Source organism: Anser anser (genome assembly GCF_964211835.1).
Source record: "Anser anser genome assembly, chromosome: 17".
Lineage (NCBI taxonomy): Eukaryota > Metazoa > Chordata > Aves > Anseriformes > Anatidae > Anser > Anser anser.
The window spans coordinates 823,527-836,087 of record NC_139738.1 but is presented as its reverse complement, the minus strand read 5'-3'; the positions used below and the strand labels follow the sequence as shown (position 1 = coordinate 836,087).

The window sequence follows — 12,561 nt, the reverse complement described above, 5'->3', positions numbered from 1 at the left end:
GCAGGGCGCCTTCCTCTGCCTCCTTCACCAGCGAGCCCTGCAGCTGCCCCGGCACAGGAGGGGACTTTGTCCGGGGGTTTCACAGGAGGGGACGCAGCAGTTCAGTACCTCGAAGGAATCCTCCTTGAACTGCAGCAGGTCGGGGCGGCTGGTGCCCAGGAAGTACACCCTCCGAGTGGGGTAGGGGTTGGTGTAGGTGATGCGCTTGTTGGAGCCCCTCCCGCCGCCCGCGGGGAGCGTTATCTCAAACGCCTGTAGGAACACAGAACAGGACACGAGCACAGGAACAGGACACAAAGGCATCAGCACCACGCGACACTAACCACAGCAGAGGATACAAGCGGGATCTCACAGGAGCGGAACGCAAAGAATCAATTCCTTTGCTGATTTTGGTTCTTGGAGCATGAAACAAAGCAGGACATAGGCGCAGGGCCCTGGGCCACTTTGCCAGGCCCCCACAGGAGCTACCCAGCACCCAGGCTGGGCTGCTTTGTTCATGGAAGGACAGCGCTGGGGCTGCCCAGCCTGGGTGGGCACAGCGGGGCCGCAGCCAGCATGACCCTGCACAGACCCACTCCAAGGACACCTGCAGCAGCACCCAGACAGAGCTGCCAACGCAGGGACCCCGGGGGGACACACTGCCCTGCGTCCTCTCCTCCTCTCCCCTTCTCCATGTAACATTTGACCTCCATCAGGAAAAAATGGAGCAAGCTCTGAGTGAAAGCATCCTCTTCAAGTTGCAGTTTGCATCACCACATGCGCCGAAATAATTATGAGACTGAGTGACAAAGGGCCAGGGGAGCAGCTGCAACTGGCCAACTAATTCTCCAACTAATTAATTTATTTCCACAGGGATAGCGATAGTGCTAATACTGATAACATGACAGAGCACAAGGAGAGGGGCTGGCACTCATCAGGGGCAGCACAGCATCAGTTTAAATGCTGATCTTAACTTCCCCCAGTACAGAGTGTTCCAGGAAAACATTTTTTAAATGAACACATTAACTAGGAAATCTAATTTTCTATCTTTGAGCAAAGTCCTAAGCCAGCACAGTGCTAATAGAAAGCAGCATGCTGTAACTTTAATTTCACAACTGGGTATACTTCAGAGTTGACATTCCTCAGCATGGAATTACCTTCAAAACAGTCTGACAGATATTTTATGATGGTCTTCAGTGAGATTATTCAAGCACTGGAGGGCTAAATGTGTGCTCCAGTGCCTTAGTGAAATGGGGAGATAGAAATAGTAACAGGAAGAATGGGTAGAGCTCATACAGAAAAGGAAATCCTCCTCATCACAGCCACTGCTCTGGCTCTACCAGAGGTCAGTGTTTCTTGCCTGGGTTCAGAAATACCACGTTCCTGCAATTCTGGCAGGTAAAGACAAGTGCTCCAGAGTTATTCTGCAATGCTGCTTTAGGAGTAACTCAGAAGACAGTTAATCTCTAATCTGTCAGTAATTCTTAAAAAAATTGGCTTTATGATCCTTGCCCATGACAGTTCCAAATAATGGAAGTGTCTGCAAGAAGACCAAGCATTCATCCAGAGATCAATAACACCACAGGACTGCTTCCCAGCACCTGGCATACGCCCTTCCTTACACAAGGAGGAAAAAGCAGATGCCAGGGTGACAAGTACCAAAAAAAATAGTCGTAAATAAAGTATTAAGTTGCAGACAGCCCCAGATTATTGGCAGGATGGAGACCTCCAGTCCACAGCTGGGCCCTCAGTCCATTGCAAGAGTTGCCGTACCTTAGAAATGAGAGGCTGCCTACAGGAGACGCAGACCAGCCAGGAGGACACCAGCTGGTGGTACTCCACGTCCACCAGGTTGAGGTAGATGAACCTGCTGCCAGCCCGCCGAGGCCTCACGCCAACATACAAGTCCAGGACGCCATTCGGGGGCAGAACAAACACTCCTTCTGGATCCACCTGCAGAAAACAAATACCATGGAGCAGCAGCAGAACTCAATGGCCAAACGTCTTTTTAGGCTGGCAGTGGCCCTCTGTCTGTCGCTCACAACAGGAATGATCAGAAGGTCCCACCAGCACCTCAGACCTCAGGTTCATAATGCTCTATGTCATAAAGAATAAAGTAGAGGATGTCCTAGATGAGAAGAGATGGCATCAGGGATGCTTTGCTCACAGCTATCGCCAGCATCCTTAGAAACCCCCTGCCTTAGAGGCAGCAGAGGAATAAATTAAGACAAACTTGGATGCAGATCATCACAGGAACATTTTAGAAAAACAGGCTGTCACCCCTTGGCAAGCAACAACTGGGAGCAAATCTGCACCTCCATAACATCCAGTTGGGAATACAAATTAGATTTGATTACACTTTAAAAAAAAGTGCACCTCTGACACAAATATTTAACCCCACCTACACTAATAAACTGGGACTGGCTGTGTTACAGCCTCTGTGCCAACACTAACCTGCGCTTCGCTCATTCAAATGGGTGTTAACAGTGACTGTTCCAGCGGCTGGACCTTTCCTCACCCTCACTGCTTGCTTTTGGATGTTGCTGCAGGATCAAATGCACTGCCATCAGCACGGCCAGCGTGCAGTGCCGGCATAACACAGGGCGCAGGCAGTCCCCGACCTCGTGGATTTTGTTTTTCCTGCATGTTATGTACCATGATGTTTCTGATGCTTCCTCCCTTTCAAAGGGAGGTATGTGAAAGCCTGCCAAGGGTCCTTGGGTTATACTCATCCTTTTATAATCAGTCTTTGTAAAAATCCTACCGCTGCTTAAAAAACTTTTCTGCGAGAGCTATCAGTACAATATGCATTAGCAAACTGCCTGGCTTGCTCAGAGGGAAGGACAGGCTATGTTCGTTGCTGGAGCTTCCTGCTTGAGACAGCAAAAAGACTTTGACATATTAAAGTGACACTTTTTAGGCTACTAGCAGATTTCCAAATCATGAAAGAAAACAGACAAGAAATGCCTATGGTGAATAAACTTCCCAGCTCTACAGGACTCATTCCTTTCTCCAGACTTCAGGAGTCAAGATAGTTTCTTTTGTTTATGGGACAGTAATGGAGTTTTTGTTCCTTTTGTTATTCACATTTTCAATTATAACTAAATGAATTCTAAAGAAATTATTAGTCTTCAGATAGTCTCATTAATGCAGATAATTTGCCCTCTGGGACTTTGTACCAATGATCCTACACATGGCAGCTTTAATCAAAAGGTAATTATCACCAACGCTCTCTGGCAGAGGAATTGTTCATATTTCCAAATGGGATGCGTTTCATTTCCGAGAGGGTATTTCACTGGGATTGCCAGCCACGTCCACCGCTCGTCAGAGCCGTGTGGGATTTCACAGCCCCTCAGCCCAGACAAGAAGCCTTGCCCCCACGGCACGGTGCCCAGGGCAGCAGCCGGGTTACCTTCAGCTCGTGGGGATGCGAGGAGAACGCCTTCACCTTCCGGAGGGCCCGCGTGCCGCGCAGCGGCAGGGCGAGGCGGGCGAGCTGCCCGGCGGTGCAGCTGACGTCCAGGCGCTGCAGGGAGTGCAGGTAGAACTGCCAGATGCGCAGCGGCGCGGCCAGCCAGGCGTCCCTGCAGCGGCGACACCGGAGCGGCGCTCAGAGGTAGGGGCAACGAAACAGCAGTGGGACTGAACACAAAAGGGTTCTGCTGGGACAAGCGTCGTTACCCCAAGCCAACACCCAACTCTGGGCAAGCGTCTTCAGAAGAATTTGTCCTACCCATTCCTAAAGCTAATGCGACACTAACGTTTAATGCAAAGATAATGAATTAGCTTGCACACATCAAATGGTCTAGCCATGGAAGACAGCTTATTTAGAAAAAAGATTAAAGCCATAAACTGCAAACAAGTATTTCGGGATGCCTCCTGCCCAGCTCTCCACTGGTCAGGGAAGCAAGTTGGGCCTGGGAACAATGAGCAAGAAAACCTCTGCACAAACACCCCTCCTGCTCTGCCATGTGCTCTGGGTTTCCTTCTGCCTTTTTGGGTTCTGCTACTTACGTATAAATAGCAACAAAGAATTTTTTGATCTGTGGGCTTGGTCCTCCAGCTACTTTTAAGAAGACGTCCTGTGGTTCCCCGGGACCCTGCATACAGAAATCAGAGCATCGTTAGAATAGCTAACCTAGAGATCAAACCAGCTAATGAGGACTCCAGGGTTTCCTTTCCATTAAGGGAAAAAAAACCACTACCAACCCACTTACAAAAGCAGATGCTTTCAGGACCTAGTTAAAACCTATGTTATTACATTATTATACAGCTTGGTTGAGCTCTTCCAGTATTTTTAATTACAAAAGAGGATACAAATGACTATTGCATTCCAGGTCTGCACCTGTAATCAAATTTTGGCAAATTTTCCCCAAGTTTTCTAACAAGCCATAATCCAATTACTACACAAACGTATTCCTGCACTAGCAATTAGCAACTACCCTCCATTACCATCTGCATTTATATGCACACATTTATTTTTTCATTTCTATCTCAACCAGCAGAAAAGAAAGCCCTGCAAACTTCAAACCTTTGCTAGAAACTGCAAAACAAAAGCAGCTCTTGGGAGAACCACAGCATGAGTTCTGGGTGAAGAACTTCTAGGGCTTGAGCCAAAGAGTAATGAAGGAAGGAAATCACCAGCATTGATTTTCAGTGTCTGCACCAGCCCAGGAGGGAGAGGGGCTGGAATTAGTCTTGAAATATTTGCTCTACAGGAACATACCAGAAGGGAGTCATCAGGCAGTGTATGTATACAGACATCTCTCATGATATCCCCCTTTCCACCAAGCATCAGAGGAAAACGTTGCCCAGCGCCGGACAGCAGCTTCGCTGCCCACACGCAGCAGACACACTGCTATTGCACCTCGTGCCCGCCAGCAGGTGTGGATGCTCCCAAGTAGAGGGGAAAATGTCTACCTAGCACCTTGACAAAAGGCTTCTTTTCACCAGTGTTTTGAATTGTTTAGTATTTCCTCGTAAGGACAAGCTAGTACAGGCTGCTGCATGATGCGATAAGGTACAACATTAGGCTTCAGCTGCAAAAACAATGCAGCTCATTTTAATTGGGAATAAAGGGCAATTCCAGCTTAATCACTGCCAGTATTTCATTACTATAGACTGATAAATCGAAATGCTGCCATGGGTGCAAGGCATTTATCTGCTGATTAAAACAACAAACCACAGCAGAAGGATACAAAAGACAAACTGATGTCTAAGTGTAACCGGTACCATATTTTTGGTTTCACAAATTATGTTAGGGTCACTGCAGCGAACATACATCTCCGGCTCCCCACCCGGCATCCCTGCCGGAGCGCCTGTGAAGGAGAAAGACACAGATGAAACAATATTTAGCATTTTCTCTGTTTATGTTTTACTCTACACTATCATGCAGCTGTAAGCTAGAATCCCTTATGTTATGCTACCAGAGAACTACCGGGTCACACTGGTTCAACAAAGCATAAATCAACAGAAGCAGATGGATAAAAACCAAGCAGGGGAGCCCAAGGCCACAACAAAAATCATGAAAGGCCTTGAAGACATAAGGAAGCAGAGAAACTGTCTCTGATGGTAGAAATCTGCTCTTGGATGCCACCCGCACTTCCAAGGCGGCCTCCTGGTAACAGAGCCCTGCATATTAACGCCGGCTCACTAATTGGGTTAATTCCCTCCTCCCACAGAGGCTCCAAGCCCCAGCCCTGCGCAGCCCGGTCCCCCCGGTAGGACAGGCGTCACCTGGCAGTGTGTGCCAGGGCGGCAACCGGATGGCCTTCTTCAGGAAGGTGAGCTCGGGGTGGTAGAACCTGAAGGTCTGGTCCACCACGTGGGGACGGGGTTCCACCTTCACCCGCAGCAGCGCGATGGGCTTCCCCCCGCTCACGCGGAAGGTGACCTGCCAAGGGAGAAGCAGCTCAGCAGCAGGCAAGGAAATACCTCCCAGGGCTCAGCACCGCACCTCCGCGGCTCCCAGGCTGTGGCAGCCAACAGCCCGAAGTTCCCCTGCTTCCCACCTGGATGTGCTTCGTCTGCATGGCCCCAGGCTGCCAGGAGGTGGTGGCTGCATCGTCCCCGGCGCTCAGCCCCGCCGGCCCCTGCGGGACACAGGGCAGTTTGTCTCAGGATGAAGCCCCACTACACGTAATCAATATTTCCTTGGCAATTCTACCACGCAGCCAGAACAGGCCTACACTACATAAGAAAATAAAGCAGAGGGAAACAATTAAGGATACAATTCTTCGCTTCCTACCAGAAACAGCACAAAATGGGGGTAAAAGAGGCAGGGCACTACAGCCAGCTGGCGCGATGGTTAGCCCTGCAGGGAGGAGGAGGGAGCCTCCCTTCACTCTGCTCTCTGGGCACGCAGTGGTCCTGAGCACAGCACAGCTCCCAGCATACCGGCACCGCTGCGACAGCCGGCTCTGCCGAGAACGTCTGGTATTTGAACGGGATGTGGACAGTCTCCTTGGGACGCAGGTAGACCTGGGGCCTAAGGTCATCACGAAGGTGGAACATGTCCTCTTCCAGCGGTGTAGCCGCCTTCGTCAGCTCCTTGAAGTGCCGCCACTCCCTTGGGTCCAGTATGACACTGGAGGAGCAAGAGGCAGAGCTGTCAGTGAGAGCTGGATGGGAGTGGGTGCCACCCCCTCATCCCTCTGCTCCGGATGTACGGCAGGAGGGGAATCCGGCACCAAACTGGGGAGGGGACTGTGAGAACAGGCCCCCAGCCAGCGGGGACAGACCCCAGCTCAGGCACTGTGAGCACACACAGGGGGATGGCTTTTGTCCCCTACCTGAGCTCGGGGTGGTCAAACTCGATCGTCACCGTGTGCTGGACGCTGTAGGGGTTCTTCAGAGCAAACTCGAAAAACTCAGCCGTCCCCAGCACGGCATAGACAGTGTGGGTGGCGGTGATGGCCTGGCTGAGCATCTGGGTGATGCTCTCGCTCTTGGTACGCTCCCGGTAGGCATTGATCACCTGCAGGTCCCGCAAGCGCTGCAGGCACTGCTCGTGCTGGCCCTGCAGGGAGGAAGGGGACAGTGAGCCCGGAGCCACCACAGCCCTGCCAGGGCACCCCGGCCCCTGCCCTCACCGTGCGCTGGGGCGTGCTCCCGCCGGCATCCTCCTGCTGCCGCACCAGCGCCATGCGCCGCAGCTTGCGCCGCCGGACGTCTGCAGCCTCGCAGGGGGCACGTGGGGAGGCCGGGCTCACCTCTGGCCGGTGGCTACAAAGCGTGGCTGCCAGCTCGCCATCCACCTCGGCCAGCCTGCGTGCCCGCGACACCCTTGGACCTGAAGGGAGAGAGCTTGGGTTACCGGTGTGGCACGGGGGTGTGTGTGAAGTGTCCCCGTGCTGCACCCACCACCCCAGCCAGCTGGGGACACGGGGGCAGCACAGGCTGAGCCACCCCAGCAGGACTCACCGCTGCCGGCATGCAGGGAGAGCAAGCTGCCGCCCTGCAGGCTGCTGATGCTGTCCAGCGAGGGCACCAGGCGGGCACGCGATGGCGATGGGCACCTTGGGATCCTCGGGGTCTCCTCACAGCGGTGGCCTGCCGCAGACAGACACCAGGGTGAGCCCCGTCGCACGGACCGGCTCCATGCCCGCGCACCTGCAGCAGGGCTTTCCTGCCGTGCTCCCCCTGGAGCCCCAGCAGCAGCCCCTGCTGTACAGCTGGCAGCCGAGACACGAAGCCAAGCTGGGATCGCTTGCTCCAGCCTCCCCCTCGGCTGCTCCAGCCCAGGACCGACACCAGCAGCGCGCAGCAGCGGACTGCCACCAAGCAGGAGGCGGTGGCCGAGCAAAGCAAACGCCAAGCAGGCAGGACTGGTGACGGCTCCTCCTTGCACAAGGCAGTGTTGGAGCCTGCCCTGTCCCCACGAGCGTCCCCCCCTTACCCCCCCCCCCCCAGGTCATCACTATTCCAAAAAAGCACACAGCAAGCTCAGGCCAACATGGAAAGAAGACAGTCAGCACAGGCTCACCCACAAGGATTCATCAGAAAATAACTTTCCCACTTCTTTTTCCTTATATCGTCATAAATTTCTTAAATTGTCATAAAATCTACTAGAAAATTTTATCCCCACTGCAGATCTCTGTAGACAATTTACAAAAAAGGCAGAAGCAAATATCTTGTTGCTTACAATGCTCTCTGCATTTTATGATGATCCCTCTGGAATCCTACTGCTATTGCACTCCATATATCTTTTCTGTAAGTGACAGAGCTGTTTCCTACTAAAAAGCAATGGGGACATCGTGACTGATTTACCGCTGACCTCTGTAACCAGCTCCGATTTCAATCTGTATTTTGTGAAGTTTCAGCAGAAGTACCTGAGCTTCTGCAGCCACAGCAGGTGGCCAGAAGGCACAGCTCTGACCTGTGTGACAGGACTCGGAGCACCAATTGCAATTATTCTGCATTCCTGTTCTGCAACAGATTCTGATTTCAAAGTGACATTGCCACCTGAAATATGTTCAGTGCAAGACAGGCACCTCAGCTGAAGGCTTCAATGAGAAATACTGTTCCTTGGCCGAATGCTGCTTCTCCAAACAGCTCAATCAACACCACCGCATCCACAAAACAGCTCTGCCACTTAATGCCTTAGACCAAGTTTTATAAATAACTCTCAGAAACCTACTGACATTGTTCTGAATTTGAAAATAAATTTGGCAAAAAAAGGGGAGGGGAGCAGAGAAATCAAAGGACAGCTTTTGTCCAGGAACAGTGTTTTCGTTCTCCCTTCTTTTGCCAGGTTTGAGTTAAACCTCTCTTCGGGTTGTGGATCTCAGATTCTCCTTCCCAGGAGCTTATCGTCCTTTTGCAGGCAAAGTATGAAAATGACAATTTAAGATATCTTATAATGGAGCTAATCTTTCTTCTGAAGATAAGAGTTTAAAACCTGGAGTCACTGCACATTTATAGGATGGTGAATTAAATATAAAAAAAGTACCCAGTACATTCTGGGAAGAATAATGTCCCTACAAGCTCAGTTTTCTGACAGGGACAGCTTTGTGCATGCTGCCTGTTTCTCCGTGCTATTTGTTAGCACCCATCTGTGCGTCACCATTTCCGTCCCATCGGCCTGAAAGCTGCCTTACCCTGGGTAAGACAGCAAGGAGCATCACAGCACCTCCACAGCATCCCCCGAGCCCACACGCAGGGATGGGGCTGTGGCTCCGCTGCCCGGGAGCTCACTCCAGCACCGAGTCAGAGCTCTACCAGGGCACATCCGGATTTTGCCTTCCCCCGTCACGGGCAAAATCTGGGAGACCAACCAAAGGGAGGCCCACAGCGAGACTTTGAGCCAAGTGCCCGCTGCTTTGCGCTGCCAGAGCTGCACCACGTCGAGGTTCTAAGATCATGGGGTCAGAAGCAGTTTAAAGACCACCAAGAGGTGGCCTCTACCCTAAACCCTCCACCTGCAGGTTTGCAGCTGGTCCATCCACGAGCTGTCTGCTACTGCGCAGAGACACCTGCACACTACCACCAGCATCACCAGAGACCAAAGCAAAGGCCACCACAGTGGCTTCTAGCTCAGTTCTGCTACCGACTGCCGGACTTCAAAACACAGCTACAGAGCCACGTGCTCCAGCTAGGCATCGTGTCCTGTCAGCACAGCCAGGAAGGGGCTCGGAGGGACGCCAGGCAGTGCTCTTACCCACGTTGGCCAGGCAGAGGTGGAGGCGACCCCTCACTGCCACGCGGACGTCCACGGGCCGCACCGCTCCGTGCCACAGCGCGTCCCTGCTCACTGCCACCGCATCCTGCTCGTACTCCGTGGTTGCCACCTCCAGCTCGTGGAGGGTCCTGACGGCCGGCCGGCCCTGGCGCAGCAGGGGCTGGAGAAGAAAGCAAGGACAGGGCAGCACCCACCCCCCTGTGGCCCCCAGCCAGAGCATGGACAGATGCTGCTGCGCTCCCAGGTCTGCAGGAAGCCCTGGCACAAGGACCCCTCTCCCGCTCACAGCAGCAGCAGATGCATTTCCTTCACAGGCTGCCACAGGTGGAACTGTTCCATTGCAGCTGCTCCCCAAAGGATAACAGCTAGGCATTAGGGTAACTAGTTACTAGGGCAACTCAGATCTGAGAGATTAAAAGATCTGGATAAAGATGTTTCTGCATTTCCTAGGTCTGCTTTAATTTTTTTATCCAGTAAGCCCTAGCATACTGCAGAAGTTCCAGGGAAGAAAGTTAATGCTTTGCCATCGCTTTCAAGGATAAGATGACAAATCCTGTGATTACAGGCTTGTCAGATTGACATCAGTCTCAGTTAAACAGAGTGGCTGATAAAAACTTGATTACTAAAAGACTCAAGGGTAATCTAACAGCATCTCTACACAGGACAGAAAAAAGTCAGGACTCTTCCTTAAAAATCCTGCATTCTAAGCAGAAGTTCTCCTTCATTGTTAGCAGCCGTTAAGGCTTAACAAAAAAGGCTCTATACCTTCAACTTAACTGCTGCAGACCCAACAAGAAGCAAAGAGTCTCCATCCCAGATGTCAATCTGAAGGCTGTGGTCAGCCAGGTAGCGCACAAACCAGCGCTGTTCCCCAGGTTTCAGGAAGGCGGGATCCACCATGTACTTCAGCTGCAGTCCCGGAGCTCCTGCAGGAAATGGATCGTGGTGATGAAAACCAAATCCAAGAGGCTGTGCCTGCAAGAGCCAGGACCGGTGAGCCCCGCCTGCTCACAAGCTCACTGTCACGGGGAGCAAGGAAATCCAGGAGCCCCGTGCGTCAAGCAACAGAAACTGGACCCACATCACCCATCCTCAGCACCCAGACCCCTCCTCTCCTGTGCAGTGCGCTTTCAACTTAATAAACCCATCAGTCAAATTAGTAACCAGGTTCACCCTCGGAATGACCCCCTGCACAGAAACGCTCAGTCTGTACAGACCTCTCTCATTACCATTAATAACTCCAGATGGAGAAGGAGCTTCATCAACTGAAACTGCTCAGTGTCCCTTGGGACCAGAATTTAATGAGACACAAAAAGAAAGAAAAGAAAGCATTCTGCTCAGAGAATCAGATTAGATTATGCTAGGCACTTCGTTTTAATGTGTTGCATATCTTTTCAAATGTACTTAACTACAGCTGGAGTCAGCAGTCTAGATGTCTGAATCATGTCACCAATACTTATTGATGTTTTACTTCATGGTTTGACATTTTGAACATTTTTAATTATGTGCCACATAAACTAATAGAGGTTTGCTACTAAAGCAGATAGCAGTCCATTCCCTTGGCCTGGAGGCAAGCCTCAATCTGATTGACAGAAATGCCACTTGAACCAGTAAATGTTGTTTAAACCTCCCAGGTGGCTATTTTCCTCGCACAGTAACATAATAGCATAGCCCATACACACACAAAAGTTTACTGATGAACCCTGCGAAGGACCACGTGAAACAGCAGTAAGACTTCAGGACTGATGTACTTTTAAGCCCCTGGGCAAGGTCTGGTGAACAATGAGAATTCAGTGCTTTATAAACATGCACAGGCCTTCAAACCAGGCACGTCATCTCCTGACATGAGCATCACATGCTTCTGAGGAAGGCACAAGGCAGGCAACACAAGCAGCAAACTCACAGCCTGGCTGGCCAGCTTGCTCAGGGCCGGCAGGCTGCTCTGCCTTCCAGCACCTCCGGTTGCTCCCCCTTTGGGGCAGCACGCTTCCCAGAGCACCTGGGTCTCTGTGTACACCCTCAGCAAGCGATGGCAGCTTGCAGGGCTTTCTACACGTGCCCAGCTCAGCTCTGAATCTGTGCATGAAGTGCATGAAAAGACTCGTTGCCTTGCGCCCACTATATCTTGTGCCCAAATACGCTGCCTTTTAACTGCACAACCAACCCTTTTGCCTAGACAGTGCAATCTTCCTCCCACTCCTCCTTCCACCCTCTCACACGCCTCCTGTTCAATCCTGAAGAGGAAAGGCCACACGAGGATGCTAAAGGATGTCAGGACCAGATCTCACCAGTGCGTGGAGTCCCATCTTTGTTGATCCGGACAAGGAGCTGAGGCGGTGCGGCTGACCTGGCTGCCTTCTCGCTGTCCATGTCAACCAGCTGCAGACGTGGTGTGGTGACCGGTGGGAAATGGTAGAACTGGAAGGTGAGGAACACGGTCCTGGGCCACATCCCTTCCACTCCATCCTGAGGAGCCCTTGAGCAAGAGAAGAGTGGGTTTGGTTGGCCCATAACGCAGCGCTTCCTCCTATCATAAGCTTCTCGTGCATTTGTCACCCACCAAGAAGCAGAAGAATAAGAGAAGATCAGTATTATCAAAAGTATTTGGACTTCTTTGAAGACAGCGGGCATATGGTTTGCCTTTGCTTTCCAAAAGCTTCATAATTCCAGCTGTCTTCTACCATATGCTGTGATGGAAGAGCCAAGCAAAAGTAGCATTTTACCTTTGCACAGTGCGCTGCCATCTATAGAAGAGCTGTGAGCAGCGCCTTGGCAGGATAAAACCACCCTCACAGAAAGGCTTTCCAAACTCAGCTTCTCAATGTGATATGCATTTAAGTAGAAATCCTGCATTAACTGGTTTCATGTCACACTGTGGCTAATGTATACAACAAAAAAATGGA

The 12,561-nt window shown here is 51.5% G+C and overlaps 1 protein-coding gene across 22 annotated transcripts in view; it reads right to left on the bottom strand.

The window, feature by feature from the left end:
- NPHP4 (nephrocystin 4) overlaps nt 1-12,561 on the bottom strand; it is a 53,607-nt gene that overhangs the window by 21,666 nt on the left and 19,380 nt on the right. For 21 of the 22 annotated variants that reach the window (XM_083802825.1, XM_083802809.1, XM_083802824.1 and 18 more), the window contains 14 exons: nt 11,947-12,134; nt 10,424-10,584; nt 9,638-9,818; nt 7,402-7,530; nt 7,071-7,270; nt 6,771-6,997; nt 6,376-6,565; nt 5,991-6,071; nt 5,716-5,872; nt 5,212-5,297; nt 3,994-4,079; nt 3,392-3,563; nt 1,753-1,932; nt 109-252 (listed from right to left, as the gene is read on the bottom strand). In XM_083802825.1, coding sequence (XP_083658951.1) covers nt 109-252; nt 1,753-1,932; nt 3,392-3,563; nt 3,994-4,079; nt 5,212-5,297; nt 5,716-5,872; nt 5,991-6,071; nt 6,376-6,565; nt 6,771-6,997; nt 7,071-7,270; nt 7,402-7,530; nt 9,638-9,818; nt 10,424-10,584; nt 11,947-12,134 — 2,182 coding nt within the window. Of the gene's footprint in view, nt 1-108; nt 253-1,752; nt 1,933-3,391; nt 3,564-3,993; nt 4,080-5,211; nt 5,298-5,715; nt 5,873-5,990; nt 6,072-6,375; nt 6,566-6,770; nt 6,998-7,070; nt 7,271-7,401; nt 7,531-9,637; nt 9,819-10,423; nt 10,585-11,946; nt 12,135-12,561 lie in introns of those variants that run through there. The other variant, XM_083802818.1, reaches the window with a different exon arrangement.